This window comes from Tinamus guttatus, unplaced genomic scaffold, assembly GCF_059628265.1.
Source record: "Tinamus guttatus ecotype Peru unplaced genomic scaffold, ASM5962826v1 Tinamus_guttatus_pri_ptg000260l, whole genome shotgun sequence".
Lineage (NCBI taxonomy): Eukaryota > Metazoa > Chordata > Aves > Tinamiformes > Tinamidae > Tinamus > Tinamus guttatus.
In genome coordinates, this window is record NW_028288794.1 from 3,199,987 (window position 1) to 3,217,264 (window position 17,278).

General features: G+C 37.7%; 2 protein-coding genes across 2 annotated transcripts in view; one reads left to right on the forward strand and one right to left on the reverse strand.

Moving 5' to 3' along the window:
- The window catches only part of CERKL (CERK like autophagy regulator), a 40,673-nt gene extending 33,001 nt beyond the window's left edge, over window positions 1-7,672 (forward strand). The window contains exons 6-13 of the mRNA XM_010215705.2: window positions 985-1,059; window positions 2,018-2,195; window positions 2,451-2,519; window positions 2,868-2,896; window positions 2,977-3,085; window positions 5,541-5,637; window positions 6,621-6,796; window positions 7,582-7,672. Of these exons, the coding sequence (XP_010214007.2) occupies window positions 985-1,059; window positions 2,018-2,195; window positions 2,451-2,519; window positions 2,868-2,896; window positions 2,977-3,085; window positions 5,541-5,637; window positions 6,621-6,796; window positions 7,582-7,663 (815 nt within the window). The 3' untranslated portion in view covers window positions 7,664-7,672. The remainder of the gene's footprint in view (window positions 1-984; window positions 1,060-2,017; window positions 2,196-2,450; window positions 2,520-2,867; window positions 2,897-2,976; window positions 3,086-5,540; window positions 5,638-6,620; window positions 6,797-7,581) is intronic.
- A 1,555-nt stretch (window positions 7,673-9,227) lies between these two features.
- ITGA4 (integrin subunit alpha 4) overlaps window positions 9,228-17,278 on the reverse strand; it is a 34,673-nt gene continuing 26,622 nt past the window's right edge. Inside the window, exons 21-28 of the mRNA XM_088526989.1 lie at window positions 17,165-17,251; window positions 16,156-16,246; window positions 15,364-15,471; window positions 14,514-14,633; window positions 13,387-13,506; window positions 12,254-12,352; window positions 12,019-12,138; window positions 9,228-11,122 (exon numbers count right to left, since the gene is read on the reverse strand). Coding sequence (XP_088383115.1) covers window positions 11,030-11,122; window positions 12,019-12,138; window positions 12,254-12,352; window positions 13,387-13,506; window positions 14,514-14,633; window positions 15,364-15,471; window positions 16,156-16,246; window positions 17,165-17,251 — 838 coding nt within the window. The 3' untranslated portion in view covers window positions 9,228-11,029. The remainder of the gene's footprint in view (window positions 11,123-12,018; window positions 12,139-12,253; window positions 12,353-13,386; window positions 13,507-14,513; window positions 14,634-15,363; window positions 15,472-16,155; window positions 16,247-17,164; window positions 17,252-17,278) is intronic.

Genomic DNA, 17,278 nt, shown 5'->3' on the forward strand with positions numbered 1-17,278 from the left:
ACATAGATTTTGTCTTCAGAATATCAGCTTCTCTATTGTCCCTTTGCAGGAAGTCAACATGGTTTGCATGACTTCCAATAATCCCAGCTGTTTGTCACTATATGCTTTCCTTTTCTGTGCTTTTGAAAAGAAGTTTTCTAATTTCAACTACAAAACATTCCCACTTTTAAAAAATTACATTCTTATAAAAGTCCATTAGAGTTGCAAAAGTAGGATCCAAGAAGCTACTTTTGAGCTAATTCACTGTCTGAGCAAAAGTGGTTGAATGTAGAGGTTAAATGGAATAAGCCACTAAAACATGAAAGGGGCTTTGGGCATATATTTCAAGCAGTCTGTAAGGCACTGCTTTTTAGATCAAAACTGAATTGTTCAGGTTCTCTTGTCTCAACACATCTGTATAGAACTGCATTTTATAGTCCCTGAATTGAAAATGTTACCTGTTTGCGTATTAAGTAACATCTGTAGTTTGAACGATGACTTGCGTTTTATGCTTATTTTACAGAAAGAGAAAAATCATGGAAAAATATTTTTAGCAGAGCGGTTGGGTATAAATTATGGACGTTGTTGTATTCTTAATAAACTGTGCCTCCTGGTAGGATTCTGCATGTTTAGAGAGACTGTCTGCTGGGAAAACTGGAGGAGACCAGGGGTTTGCCTTTATTCCTTCCAGTTTCTGTTTCTCACACAGTACTTCCTACTTCTAGTTTGCTGGGTTTACTTAAGCATTTCTTTCTAAAAAGAGGGAGAAAAAAAAGAAAGAAATTAATAGTATAATCACCTATAAAGTTTTGTGAAACAGATTGCATTAAATAGATTACATTTCTCCTTGAATTATTCAAAAATAAGAATGGACTCTGTGTGCTGATGATTAACTGTGTGTCACTCCTGTGTGCTTCCTTCCACGTGCCACTTTGAAGGTAAAAACTTGAGAGAGAGTTTTGTGCCTGGTAATGCATGTACCTCCCTCCTGTGTTCCCTTTACAGGTACTACTAATATTTTGGCCCACACGCTCTATGGTATTAAGCACCCAGTGACTGCAACATTGCACATTATAATGGGTAAATATTCCATTGGGAATCTTTGTTTGAAGATAAATTGTATGTCTTTTCATTACGTCTGCACAACAAGTAGCTGCTTGACTGTGAAAATGTAATTATGCTAAAAGCAGAAAAACTAGGTTGCTGGTATAAAACTTTACTTCTGTACTTAGGAAACAGCAAATACTTAGTTGAGTATTATTAATATTTCCATTGGAGCATTTCTGGTTTGGGATACCTATTCTAAATGAAAAGAAGATAATGGAGAAGGGAGTTTCACCTTGACCAACTACTTTCTAGCCTTCACAGTTAGTAATGGAAGAGTCTTTGCTCTGTTTTAGATAGGAACATAGATGCCTTACATGCAAAATCTAGGACTGTTTGTTTTTTAATCAGACACTCAAATTAATGGAAGCCAGAGGGTCTTTTAAAAATAATTTTTATTCAATTTTATATAGGCTGTCTTGAACAAAATTAGATGCTTAAATTCTGTGATTATAAAAATAAATGCATTTGAAACTTATATTTAAGAGTCTCTGCAACTCCTCCAATAAAATACGTAAGTGTACTGTTGCTAAATCAGTACCAAGTTTAGTCCTTGCACATACTGGGTGGAAATTTTGCAAATATTTGTGTAGCAATAATTTTCTCTGATTCTATATATATATTTTTTAATCTGAGAAGTAATTAAAAGTCAAACTACTACATCTGGTCTGATAGTACCTGAGTTTTGGTCATAGATGTTGTAACTTTAACATTTTGTAGCAGAATTATTATTTTTTAGACTCTAAATCGTATCTAAATTCTTTCCAGTTTTCTTTAGTAATACTTGACTTCCTAAAAAGAAAAGAGTCCGGACCTTTATTAATTAAATTAGGTGGAAAGGAGATTGTAAGTTATAATCGTTTACGATATATCGTTTACGATATATGAAAAACGGATGTTTATAATTTCCGATGTCTATCTTTGAAAATTTTAGGACATGTTCAACCAGTTGATGTCTGCACTTTTAGTACTCCGAGCAGGCTTTTACGTTTTGGGTTCTCGGCCATGTTTGGCTTTGGGGCAAGAACTTTGGCTTTGGCTGAGAAGCACCGCTGGATGCCTTCTAATCGGCGGAAGGATTTTGCTTTTATCAAAACACTGGCAAATCTCAGGTATGCAGTAACTGCTGTATTTTCTCAAATATTTTTCATTTTCTCACAGAAAATGCAGTAACTAAAGAAGTAAAATATAGAGATAACTTGCCAACTCAATCGCAGCCAAATCCGTGTGATGTATATTTTCACTACAATTTAAAGAAGAAATAATTTTTGTATATGCACATCCTCTTAGAATCATTTTAACTTTTATGAAAGTCTATCTAAACAGAGTTTTGGCTTATGTGATAATAAATATTAATGCTTTTCCAGGCCAGAAGAATGTGAGCTATCATTTCTACCTCTTCAGATTTCACAAGAAGATTCTCATGAGAATGACAGGTAAGTAAAACTGAGGTAACCCCAAATCTGGAAAAAAAAAAAGAAACTTAATCTTTGAAGATGCAATTGTACTAATTCTAAATTATTCCAATTTAATAATCAGGCAAAAAGATCTTAAATATTTATTTTGACAATTGCTAGCATGCACATTTTGTGAAATGTTCACTTTCCATTTATGAGACCATAGAAGAGTTGTTGCAAAGCAGACTTTCTTTCACTTAATATTAGTTTCGTTCAGTTTCATTAGTCCTTTTTCCGTTGAGATACTACATTTCTCTTAAGCAGATATTGTTCCAATGTGTTAAAATCACTTAAAATAATATTATCTGCATATTTTCACCCTTCTAGAAGGAAGAAAGAGACAATTAAAAACAAAGGTGAGTTTCAGCTTAATTATTTAGAAGTGAACTGTGTCTGGTTAAAGTTAAATAATGCAGAATTACTGTGTTATATTTAGGCAGCAAGGATCAATGGCACAAGATCCAGGGTCACTTCCTGAATGTGAGCATTATGGCAATCCCTTGTCTGTGCTCAATGGCACCAAGAGGCTTGGCACCTAATACGAGGTCAGTAGGGGTTTAGGGAATTAGTCATGTCTATAAATTCTGACATCTTACCTTAAGACCTTGGCTTTTCGGCGAGCCCTAGGCCGTGTTTAGGCAGTCTGGACCCTCTGGAATGGGGGAGGGAGAATAGACTGCAGCAGACTCGATAATCCTAGGAATTGTAATCAGTTTTTAGATCAAGCAAATAAGGTCAAGTAGTCTAACTGGAATAATGAATGGATAATTGCTGCGACTAAATTAGTTGGCAAGTCTGACTTAGCTGGTCGTCACCAAGCAGTCTGTCACCCATTTCAGCTGTATGTAGAAGCTTCATGTTGGATATTTTTTAAAAGGTTTTTGTTATTTTTTAAACTATAAAGATGCTCTTCGTCTTTCACTCAACAGACAGGAAAAGGGAAACATGAATCTTTTTCTGGTATCATGAAGAACTGAAATTCATACTATATTTTGTCTTTTTTGCTGAGCTTAGAAAATACAACTTCCACAGAGACTCAGTCATTTCCCCAAACCGTGTACCTAATCTCTCCATGGATGCTGACTCATGCTGCCTTTGGTTATTATAAAGGCATGTCTTGCAGTGATCAAAATAACTATTGGATCATAAATATGTGTACTTGCTGCATGTTGTGGAAGGCTATGTAGAACAGCAAGTGGCGCCTCCATAGTCTATACATGAACTACAACACCAGTCCCCCAAATAAGACATCAAAACTCTTGTATATAAGACTATACACTCCTAGAAAAGATTATGGAATGAATCTCTTCTCTTGCTGCTCTGGTAGAACTTGATTTGTCAGAAAGAAAATGTAGAAATGGATGTTTTTAGTGAAGCTCTTGCTGAGAAGATTTCTATGCTCCAGGAGTCCTGGTAAGCCTCATACTTCCAAATAGTGCCCAAATGCTGTTCCCCTCCTAGGAACTTGCATTGTCCAATATTTATACTCTGTTCTATTCCAGCCAGTAGAAAACATCTTTCTAGATGGTAATTTATTGTGGTCCCATAATATTACAAATGCAACAGTTAAATAGCCATGGAACTATTACACCACTCCGTCTGTGGTGTTAGGCCAGATGTATATATACATAAAATCTTAAATGTAGTTTTCAAAGCATACATTCTGAAGCATGTATTCATATACATGTATATTCGGAATGTATAAAATATGTAGTTTGTGTATAAAATACAGTCTCTGCAGTCACTGTGCTGTTCATCAGATACTTTTTGTTGAAGGCTGGTTTGTCTCCATAACGTAAACGGGCCTTCAGGATGATTGTGTTACACCTTAGCTGTTACCTTTTGTGACAAGGTTAAGAAATCTGTGAATTAATAGTAGCTGAGTGTCATGATCCATGTTCTTGAGGGGATGCTCAAGTACCAGTTTCAAATGGGCACTTGCATTGAGAATCAGAACTGCAGTGTGTTGTGTGGTTAATCTCTTGCATGTGCCCTGTTGGTTTTGTATAAAACTCCTCTCAATTCTTAACTCTCCTGTTCTCTGGGAAACGGGCACCCAGAAGGAGCTTGCACAGAACGAGGCCGGGCTGAGGGCACTGGGGGTGAAGGAGCCCGTGGTGCTGGGGGCTGCGGGTGAAGGAGCCCCGCGGCGCTGGGGGCTGCGGAATGGGGGTGAAGGAGCCTGCGGTGCTGGGGGCTGCGGGTGAAGGAGCCCCGCGGCGCTGGGGGCTGCGGGATGGGGGTGAAGGAGCCTGCGGTGCTGGGGGCTGCGGGTGAAGGAGCCCCGCGGCGCTGGGGGCTGCGGGATGGGGGTGAAGGAGCCTGCGGTGCTGGGGGCTGCGGGTGAAGGAGCCCCGCGGCGCTGGGGGCTGCGGGATGGGGGTGAAGGAGCCTGCGGTGCTGGGGGCTGCGGGTGAAGGAGCCCCGCGGCGCTGGGGGCTGCGGGATGGGGGTGAAGGAGCCTGCGGTGCTGGGGGCTGCGGGTGAAGGAGCCCCCGCAGCGCTGGGGGCTGCGGGATGGGGGTGAAGGAGCCTGCGGTGCTGGGGGCTGCGGGTGAAGGAGCCCCCGTGGCACTGGGGGCTGCGGGATGGGGCTGCACCCGCCGCGTCCCGGCTGCCTGCGGAGTGCGGCGCTCCGCACCGCGGGCATCGCCGCGCCGGGCTGGCAAGAGGAGTGTGAGAATAGGGTTGTGATCACTGAGGTTTAAAAATCATCTGCTAAATAAAAATGAAGATCTTTTTTTTAATAGCATCTATTATGTGTAGCAGATTATAGGTAATTGATAGAGGAGTCACATTACTTGTCACTCTCTTTATTGTGTAGATGCCAAGTAACTTCAGTTGCATAGTTCATATTGCTCTACAGAAAATCTATTTGACAAAAAAAAAAAAAAAAGAAAAAAGAAAAAGAGAATTTTTTACTATTAATTTACTTTTGCTCCTAGGCTTGAAGAGCCTCTTTGACTTTCAGGTGATAAGTTTACTCTGTCTGCTTTCCAGGCTGAATAATGGCAGCATGGCTCTCATTATTGTGCAAAATACTTCTCGTTCGGAGTTCATTAAACACCTGAAAAGATACACAAGTGTAAAAAATCAGGTACTGTTAATGTTTTTCTGGTAATTGTAAAAAGAATGGTTAATCATGGACAGAGACATGCTGTAAGAGTTAATGTTAGCAACCTCCTAAGGAGACTTAGCTTCCTGTCAGAATACATTAGCCCCCTTCATCTGATTTTTCTTTCTTTTTTTTTTTTTTCTTTTTCAATCACCAGACTAATACCGATTAGCCTATTTCAGCCCATCTGTTGTGGTTTAAGTTGTATTTATGCTGCAGCATAGTTTTATGAGCATAAAGCCGTGCATCAAAAAAAAGAGGAAATAACCACTGCGTTTAAATTTGGTGTGGAACAGAGAATACGGGCTGGGGCGCTGTACAATGCTGTAAGGAAGTGGAAAAGTCCATAGTTCTGGCAGGTTATTCCATACTAGGCTTCTAGCAGTAGGCTGTTACCACTGATTTTAGCAAATAGTAGATGTTTTACTAGTCACAAACATTTGCAGAACTATTTCCAAATTGTGGTCAACATATCCTTCCCACAGCTTGTGCTAAATAAAAACATTTTTACAGAAAAGTTTAGATTTGGATTAGATAAACATCCGAGAGAGAGAGAGATCTTGGGGAAGAGGTGAGTGACAGTTCCATAACCAGCACTACCCCTTCGGTTTAGGAAACAGTTTATGGTAACTTTGCCATTAGTATGTCCTGGGAGGAAGCCTCTGGTATTATTTTTATTTTTTTTCCATCTCCCTCTTTATCATTGGAAATTAGAAAAGGGGATGTGGACCCTGCTTTAAACCTAAGATGACCAATTACTGGGTATATAAATAGTCTCATTTAGGACGGGATTATTGGTAGCGATGAATGGACTACAGGAAAATTGCTGATTTGACTTTCATGTACTCTGAAGGCATGCGCAGTTTTGGAGCTAGAGTTAAATTAAACTGAAAAGCTTGCTCTTTCTTTTTAAGGAGTTCAGTCCTATGAGCTATATCTCTAATATACATTTGTGCTTGGTGTAGTTCAATTTTCCCTTTGTTGAGACCTACACAGTTGAAGAAGTAAAAGTAGAGCCAAAATGTAAAAGCGTGTTTGATACCAAAGACAATACGTACGGGAATGGCACTTCTGCAGAAGGAACTTACCCTTGGAACATAGATGGAGACTTGATGGAAGAAGCATCTGCTGTTCACATTCGGTAAGACTCCAGTATTTGTAATACCTTACACCAACACTATAGTGGTATTGCAATCTTAAGGGTATATAATAAAAATGACACCTGAGTGTTGCAAATAGCCTAATAATAGTAGTTCTGTGTCCCAGTGGGCACTGCAGTGTGGCCTGTTGCAATCCTGCGGACATCCCCCATCCCCACAGGCCCATCTTTGAGAAGGTTGATGATCTGTAGGGCCCTCGCTTCCTGGCACATCCGGACATTGCAGCTCCGTCTCTTTCTGCCTGCTGCTTCACCCTTCTGTTCCTCAGAGGAGATCAGCCATATGCGAAGGTCTGGGGCTGCGGGGGAGCTTGATTTGGGAAAGCCCTGCCTGTAGCTTCAACAAAAAATGCAGGTGTTCAACAGTGGGCAATTCAGTGCTGCTGGGGGAACAGTCTGCATAGCTGGTCCTAGTACAGCAGGACCTGAAAGGACCAGCACAGTGGAACAGGAGGTGGCTCGTCCTTCTGCAGCACAGGGCAGCAGCTCAGGGTAGAGCACCCTGTAACGTGGTCTGGTTTGGAAAAGAAAAGCGGGACCACGTTACAGCATGGGTGAGAAATATACTTTTAAATGCATACATGCATACTTCCAAATGCACCCTTTTAAAGATGTCCTTGTAGCAGCTGTGGCAAGTATATCCAGCTGATTTCACTCCACGCAGCAGTTCATATAGACCTTTTGTTCTTTTTTTTTTTTTTTTTTTTTAAAGACACACACTGCAAGAGTCAATGGAACTGATCAAGTTTTGACTTCCTCCCTCACAGGCTCCATCCTCAACTCATTGATCTCTATGGAGTGAACACTGATGAACTGGAGGGTTCCAAAGCAACCTGTAATTGTATATAGGAGGAATATGCAGCCTTTTTGCTGCAGGTTCTGCATTGGAAGAACCTTTTTTCTACCTATGAGCATGTTCTTTTAAGGCCTCAGACTTTCACTCAGTGAATGTGGTGGCTGTAGCAAAAGCTTCATTGGATGGTGGTAGTACTTCTGGTCTTAACTATATCCTGATAAAAATGTGTAACTGTAAAGAAGATGTCTAGGCACAACAAGAAAAAATACATTGGTCTCTATTTTATGAATTGGGAGTGTAAAATGTACACTGAAAGTGTACATCAGAATAAAATATATTTTTATTAAAAATTATTTTAGCTACTGTGATAAATACAAGATACTACTTAGCCTGCTGTTGGTATATGGGGTATCAGGTAATTCAGTTTAAGTAAGGAGAATTAGGTTAGTAGAAACTAAGAAGGCAACCAGAGGCAAAATAGTTGTATTTTTGATCAGGTATATTTTGATCAGGATCAAGCATCATTATTTTTATGTTGCTTATGCCATACTTTAAGTCCACTTCTAGTCAGCCCTAATATGCTGATGTCTTCTATGTTTTTTCTTTGAAATGCATTTGAAAGGCTACTGTTTTTACAAAGTATTTTTAAGCATCTAATGCACCCTAGAACTCAAGTGCTATTCAGCATAGTTGTGCTAAGTATGATCAGCTCAGTTTTTGTAGCTGTCTTACAGGGTGTAAACGTATTTTAGGGCAGTTCCTTAACTATTTGAGATACCTGTGCAGGTTAGCACTCTTTTATTTATGTTTTTGTGGTTTTTTTCTGGGAACGGGCTTTCTCTGAGATGGAAATTGACAAGACTGTCAGGCCACAGGACCATAGGAATAACAAATGTAGTCCTATTTACTTGTCTTTGAATTATTGCTCAAAATAAGGCTAATGAGAAAATGTTATGAAACTTGTCTTGGCTCAAGACTTACGTTACTTTAAACCCTTACTTCAGTAAGCAGTTGAGTTAAAATCCATCCCAAGGTCAGGGTGTCCTTCTGAGAAGGAGGTTCTTCCTTAGCTCCAGCTGTAACCTCTTGTTTCAACTTGCACCTGTTGTCTAAAGAGGATTGAGCAGCCTTCACTTAAACCCTTGTAACTGATACAACTTTGATTCCGTATCACATCAGATATTTTAACATAGTTAAGGCAATTCAAACTAAGCTTTCTAAGGCTAAGGAGACTATTCTAGCAACATGTATTGCGTTAAACTGGTTTATTATAAATTTGAAAATTAACAGGCAAATAAGAGCTTGCAGAAGAGAGATGTTCACGTGTTTAAGTTGTGGGGTCTTTTTAGTGAAGTGAAACTCAGTGATACTTTAACTTTGCTGTCATCAGGGATATACATTTATTTTCATGTCAATCTTAGTCCTAAAAACAACATTTTGTTTCATGTCCTAAGAACAGTCAACCAACATTTATATGTTAATAATAAAATCTGAAGAGAAAATATGCAATTTCCAAGTCGACATTATTGTATTTATTGGTTTTGAAACAAGTTTTACCTAAGACAAAATGCTTTAGTTTCATTTTCTTTGCATTGTTTGTATTAAGAGGAATTATAATGCTTTTTCCAGTATTTGAGGTATATTTTTCACAATATGCTGTCGTAACAAACTCATTTCTGTTCAAAGATATTTTGGTTAAAGTGCAATAATTCACTAAAGCCATTTGGAAAATAAACTTATTTGTATGTATTTCATAGACTTGCAAGAAAATATTTTATTCTTCACACATTTTAGTCTGTTTTTTTTTTTTTTTTTTTAAATATATGCACATTCATTTGTCCTTACACTGCAGAAGATTTTAGAGCAAAAAGCTATTTTAGAATGAGCTACATCTTTGTAGTCAAATGAGGTGAAAGAAAATTGTAAGTGCTCAGCTTACATAGAAAAATGGTCCCCAATACTTAGTACCTTTGGACAGTGTGGCTTTTATGGCACCAGATATACTCGAGTAGCAAATTTGCTTGTTGAAGGCACTTGGTCTTGCTTTTGAGTCACAGGCTAATTCCCGTATGATGATACAGCTTCAGAATGTAAGCACATGTTACATTCCTTTCTCTGCACCATTCCGAAAGACATCCAAGACAAGGCAAGATGAGCCATCTATTAAGCTGCTGTTGCAATGAAACTTGGTTAGTGATGAGGCTGTACATTCTCCACTTGTACCGGGGAACAAACCCATTTTTTTCCCTGTTACTTGTATTTTTTTGCCAAAGCTAGATGGCAGTGCAAACTTACCTAGCTCAAGAAACTCGCTGTAAGAGCAGAGCAGCGGTTTGGACCATGGTTCTGTTCATTGCTTTGCCTTTCCCCTGAGTGGTTACTGTGGATGCCAGTTTGGATATTTATTTGAAAACACTTATAAAGAACCCACTATAGCTCTTCAAAAGACTTAAAATATGTTCAGGTAGCATTTGACAAATCTAAAGATAAAATCTGGCCCAGTAAGGGTTTCAGGTTCTGGAAGAATACCAGTACTAAATACTACCAGGCTAAACATTATAAAAAAAATCTTCAAATAAATACAAATAAATACTTGCTTAAAAATTACTCACATGGAAGTCTTTCACTATAGAAGTCCAAAATATCATAGCACTGACATTTGAGGAAAGGATGAAACAACTAATTCTGTCACTTTTGCACACGGTTTAGATGACTAAAAATGATGATCTCCAATAAGTTACTTTTTCTACATTTGAGGTAGGATTCTGTGCTGCATCTCCAAGCTACAACTCAGAATTCCCTGCTTTAAATCTTTGACCTTACTGGCTTTGGCTTGCCTGGGTGTGTGAATCTCTGCAGTGCCAGGTTGTGCCTGTGAAACCAAGGCTCAGGATGTTGCCTTCAGAAGCCCGAGAGCTTCTGAGCAGTCTCCTAAATGGGCGTGCTCTACATACAGTCTCCCTCTACACGTCATTTTTACCTTGTTAAATGGTCAAAGCAACCTGAGGGAGCATTTCTTCTTGAATGTCTTTGTCAAAAGATTATTGCAAGTTGAAAACTAATGGAATTACTTGTGCTATAATATGGTTGAGATCTCATTGTCCAGGATTGGCCAAGCTTTACCACTTTGCAAGAACTCTTCTTTCGGGTATGTAATTATTCTTCTCTTTATCTTTAGTGTTCTTCTGTCTGTCTGAAACCAAAGATGATATGTGGCATTTCAAATACTACTTCAATACAACTGCTTTACCATTTCCATGTTAGAAATAAAACTGTACATAAAGGTGTGGTCTTCCACGCAGGTCAGGGAAATAAAATGTATTTTCTAAGAGTGAGCAGTTTTCTAGTCATTGATGTTCCTCATGTGAATTAGGCTCAACTTTTTATTCTTCATTTGTAAAGAGCTTTTATTTGCCATCTTAGTCATCTTTATTTCCATTTGTAAAACTCCAGCTGTCTCTTCTGTCCTGGTCTTGAGAGACTGGTTTGTATGGCCTTTTGAAGAAGCCAATCTGAAATACATAATTGTGGAATCTGTTAGCATATATCAGTAACCCTTTGTTATCAGAGTTAAACAATATAACATGAACCAAAATGAAATGACCATCTATTGTGCCCATGAATAGAGTGTATTTGCTGTTACTTTATCATATTGAGTAATGAATGTTACTCATTAATCAGAAAAGTAGGTTGCTTTTTCTTTTTCTAATTTGTACATAATATAGAAGGAGGAAATCCTCTGAAAATTGGGAGGCTAATGCTCTCCTTCTGTAAGGAGTAAGAACAAGTGAGCTTTAAACTGACTCCAGGATTTTTTAAATGTGAAATGGTATTAAAACATAGGATTTAAAATTTCATTCTTACACTTTTCTGGAGAGAGAAAGGAGGAAAAAAAAAAGGCAAAAGGAAGAAGTCTGTTTGTCAGTGAAACTTCCAATTGCTTAATCACTTGTTGGAGTAGCTGCTTCAATTAACCTTTTCTTTTGCTACTTATGCACAGGATTTCTTAGCATCTGTGTGGCAGCTTAAAATCTAAAACACTTTTTATTCTGACCAGCTGTTCTGTAAACCATTACTAATCAGGTCTTAAAAAAAATATTAAGTGTGGAGCAGGAGCCCACAAAGCTGTTCTTTTTGATCTCATTTTATAAACTTTAGATGCAGTATAAAATATGGGAAGAGTTTGGTGTTGCTGATTAAATTAGAGATGCAAAATATGCAGAAGATACTTAAGAAAAACAGAATGTTTTGGAAAAAGCAACTTACATAAGTTATTTTTCTTTAGAAAAGATAGATCTTATTAAATATTATTTATCCCTTAAACTTCAATAATGAATCCAACAGGATCCAAAGAACCATCAGTGTAAATTCCTGATTTGAGAATATCTGAGGCTTACTGAAGACTTACCTTCCATAATATAAATGAAAGAAGCAGAAACAAGGTAACACCAACTATTAAGCCTATCCCAATTATCAGGACAGTAACACGGTATTTTGGCTTTTGGTGGTGCAGTCCTTCTAAGTACACCTATGAAAAGAGCAAAAATGGTCCATGTTAGCTGATTCTAAAACATGCTAAGAAAATGAACTACATAGTTATGATTGTGTATCTATCACAAATCCACCACTTAAGGACTTCTTACATAAGCAGATTGCTTGTTCTTCTGTAGTTCAATAACTTTTCCATTTTTTTCTGGTGATGCTGTTGCTCTCACTTCAAACTCCAAGGCTGATGCATCATCCTGAATAAAATGAAAAAACAACAAACAAACAAAAAACACAAATCAAAACATACCTTTTTAAAAATAGGGTTTTTTTTTATGGCTTTTTTTCCAGAGAAGTCCAGTTATGAACTAGAATTAAATTCTAATAGTGTTAATGACAGATGCCCTGTCTGGAAGACAGTTGTGGTTAACAGAATTCTAGTTTCTATTTTAAGAGGGTTTTTTTTTTCCCTTATTTGTTCCTTCATCCAGGAGCTACCCTATCAATGATATTTGAAGCAAAGCTGCAAGCATCAGAACAGTCCCCATGCACTGATGGATCTCCTCATCCAAGGAAGAAGGTAAGACCCTGGCATTGCAGGTGTGCACTGCGCAAGTCGTCTTCAATCATAAAGCAGAACTGTGTTTGGGTTTTCTGTGGAAGTACATTTTAACTTGGTCTTCAAATAGTACTTCTCGCTTACAAAGTTTAAATTAATTTTGACTTTAACAGAAGGATGCTACTTTATAATATGCTTGAAATAATAGAGCAGCAGTTGGCAGAGCAACAGTAGATTGTTCAGAATAGACTTAGCACTTCAAACAATTTACGGTATGCAAGGACAGAAGACACTGCCATATCATGAAGGTATGGACCAGTGTTTCTTCTAGTCAAGAATCCCTCCTCTTTCTCACATGAAAACTAAAATAACTCTGATATATACTCTCTCGGCTAACCATTTTCCAATAGCTACCCTGCTTCTTATATGCTGATCATGACCTTATTGCAAATACTCAGCTGCACTACATAACCTAGTCAGAAGAGGCAAAGCAATGCATGCTATAAAGTAAAATTACCATTTTACTTTATCTGAAATGCATCTTTTCTGGTGGGTAGCATTTTCACAAATTGCCTTGAAACGTAACATGAAAATGTAACAAAAATACATAACGCTTAGCAGATTTATTGTTGAACTATGAAATCCAAATAATGTTAATATCTAGAAATGCTATGCAGAGATTATTTCAAATACACCTTGAAATTGTCCACTTGAGTATTAAAAATGCATTACCATTTCTAAAAGTGAAGGAGTAGCCTCCAGGTGCACCTGAACAGTTGCTTCTTTTCCGCTTTCCATGTTTCCAAGCTTGCAGTGTATTTGCAAACAAAGACTGTCATTTTTCATGCAGTACTGTAGAGAAGAGGGAAAAAAAAACTAGATCATCTTTTTCTTGTTAGAAAGTAGAGACATTCAGGAACTGAGTAAAATGAAAAGCTCTGTGTTTGTGTGTGACAGGTGAGGATGCAAGGGCAGGTGTAACATCCGTGAACTGTCGCTAATGGTACAAGGAACTCTAACTGCTGTGCAAGACAACAAGTTTTAATCTTAAAAAAATATATATATATTTAGAAATATGAGGAAACAATTGTGATAACTTGGTTCTAAGTAGATTAGTTTTTACATTTTTAATTCAATTGAGTTTGTTTATCAGGAATTATAAATATAAGGAGTGATTATATGCTTCCTAAGATAAATAATATACCCTGTATACTTGCTGGGTCCTTAACTATTGCATTGTGAGAGGGCACTCGTAGATTGGCAGTGCAATTTCACAAAGCTTTGAGGAAGAAAAAAGAAGTAGGCTTGTAGTGCTAGGCTGCACTGCCAAGGATCTGACTTAAAAGAAAAAAAAAAAAAAAAAAAAGCTGATATTCTACTGCATAGTCTTGTCTTTCCATCAGTTGTGGACATTTCTATAACTTGCTTGTTTAAGAGGCAAAAATTAAGTATTTGAAGACATACAGTTCCTTTTACAATGAAAGTATTAAAATTGTATTTGGTTAAACATGTTCTAGTCCATAGAGATTTTTGTTACTAGAATAAACACTGAGCTAACACTAGGATAGCAATTCGGATTTAGACTAGTTAGTCCAGTAGCTGATCTCCAGCAGGCTCCATAAGCGGATACTGAGGGATGAGTAAGAACAGGCTAGGTATGTATGAAATACTCTTATCCTGCCATGCATTTCCATCAGAAACTTCCTGAGCCAAGAATAATCTCACTTTGTGTAGTAGTTCTCCATAACTTCCACCTCAAATCTTTGGAAGACTGCCCTAGTGACCTCATTATATAAAACAAGGCTCATTCCCACTCAGTAATCACTGACTTCCCACTGCTGGCAAAGGCCAGGCCTTACCATACGTCTCTTATCGGGCTTTGAAAAGAAAGTGACAAGATCCTTTAATATGTTATCATTCTTCCCTGCAGCGTTACAGTTTCTAGGATATTTAGTATAGGAACATTGTCCAGTAGTTGCCTGGAAATAGAAACAACAAAATCAGTGCTTTGTTTTTAAACATCAGATAGTGATGACAGGCAGACTTCTGAAAAGCAAGAAGCTCAAAAGGAACCTAACTTGTACCTGCAAAATTTTAAAACACACAGGGCTGAAGGCGACCTTTCCTGCCCATCCTACCTCATCACAGGCTAATTTAAACTTTATGCTTCCTTGTTTCACCAAATTACACAAAACAATTTGGGAGTGAGATACAATAAGCCAGAGAGAGGCTTGAGGTAATTTGTGTTTGTACAGTAGACACAGGACATCTGTTGTACACTATTTTTAAGAATAGGAATGTTCTAAAATGGAAGGACTGTGTATTACATGTTCTGCATAACCACAAATCTTCTGCTTCACAAGATATAATAAGGCTTGATGAACTGGAATCTTTAAAATATCGTAAAGAGGCTATTCAGTGTAGAAGTTTTCTGATTCTTTTTTAAACGCACTGTATTTTACTATTTACAAAGTGTTCAGTGCCACAGCAGAAAAGAACTGACAAACACAAATCATGAATCAAATAGATTCATGTCTAGGATCGAGCTTTGCACAGATGGATTTAGTACATTGGGACTCTAGTAGGAATTTAGGCAGGTTTGAAAGAAAGGGATAAAAACTGAACACATACATGGTGCTACTCCTGTTATGCTCAGCTTTCTTCATCTAATTTATATAGTTAAAACAATGTGAAATAGCCTATGCTCACCTTGATATCCAGCAAGTTGAATAATTTGAAGTTGTTGGGTGGAAAGGCATTAGGTACCATTATCTCCAAGTCTGTATTTGGAGCCATGCTTGGTCCTGAACTGATAAGCTTGTAGGGAAGAATGGTAAATGTTTTAAAGCTATAATTCATGGTAGCTGTTCAAGTGACAAATACATGTATAGAAACTATAAATACAAAAAAAATCACAGATTTGGGTAGCACATGTACTGTTACATTGTCATGAAACTGGATTCTATTAGGGACAGAAATATCTCAAGAGATTAATTGTCTACGTTGTTCTGGAGGCTCACTGAGCACTTCTGTGACCCAGCGACTCTTGTGACTGCCCTGGAGCCGTGCAGGCTGCCCGCAAAAGGAACTAGGAGAGACTCATGTCTAGCTCCTGCTTTTAATCCAGCTCAGACAAGTCTGTGCTGATAACTGGAAATACACTTATGGGTAAATCCCAGTTCTATGCAATATCCATAATTCCTTTAAAACTGTTTCTTGCTTGGAAAAAGTGTCTAGTCAGAACTGCTCTACCACTTTCAAGTTTGCTTGCATATGCTTTGGGTTTTATTTTCTCTGACCATTCAGTGGAAGATTGTTCAGGACAAAGGAAGTTCAGAGAGGGACTGATACCACTTCCTATCACTAATAAGTGGGAGTTGGCAACCCAGTACTTTTAGAAATTTCCCTTTCTGAGCATACAGACAAACCTTAGAGATGCTGGAAATCAAAGCCTTCACATTCAAAACATGCATAATAGGTTTGACAAAGTAAAGATCTTACATGGAAAGTGAAGTTGATGTTCTCCTTCATGCAAGTAACTGGTGAATCTTTCTCATTTGTTCCATAAATAAATGAAGCTGGTGTAACAAATCTGAGGCAGAATTGTTAATAGAAAGAATATATATCATTAGTATTCTGGTCTATCTCCAGTAAGATTGATCCTAGGGCTTAAATTTGCATTTAAGTAAATGCAGGAACATCAAGTTCTCTACCTTTGTATTGTTTCCTCTTAAAAGAATCAGAAAAGTCAGGAACTCTCCTATCAAAAAACTATGCTCCATAAGTGCCCCATAACAAACCAGAATACCGTTCATATTGTGCAAGGAATCTGAGTGACAAGGGAATACAACGCCATGGTTCCATTTTACACTGAAGAGGCTTCTATGGAGCAAAGTGAGTCCTATGATGAGGAATGGCCACTCATCTCTTCTACCTCCAGCTGAGGTGTTATTTTCAGTTGGAATTTCAGTCCTGTCCATCTCCAGCTTTAGTTTTCAAGATTTATTTGCATTTTCAAGACCTTGATTGTTCAAGATGATTTTAAGAAAGCAAACCATCATCAGAAAGTTGCTATAAGAATCTGACATAGCTATAGGTTTGTTCTTGAAACATTTAATTGGACAGTCAAATAAAATACAGCTGCAAAACTCACTGTGCTAGAATTAATAACTGATGCCATCTGTTACTGGAAAAACTGATAAAATATCTATTTTGGTTCTTAGATTAGCATTAATTTATCACATCCAGTATGTAAGACCTTCATTGTGCATGTTTTCAAAATTCAAATATTCAGTCATAATTTTGTGTGTGCTATTAAGTCCTCCTTAGTTCTCCTTAAATCACTTGGGCTTCTCAATAAAAAATCATACAGCAGATTCTAGAATAGCTGTGCCATCTCATTCTCAGGATTTTCAATTATCTTAAAAATTTCCAAATGTTTTACACAGAAATGCAAGATGAACAAGACAACAGTTCTATGAATGTGCATGTATAGCAAGAGCTGACTTACCCATGAGCATTTAACTCAACCTCGTATTTCAGAGGTACAACTAAAGTTACAGTATTATCCAACAATGTGTTCACATCTTCGTTTTCACTATAAAAGAGAAAAATGAGTTTAGAA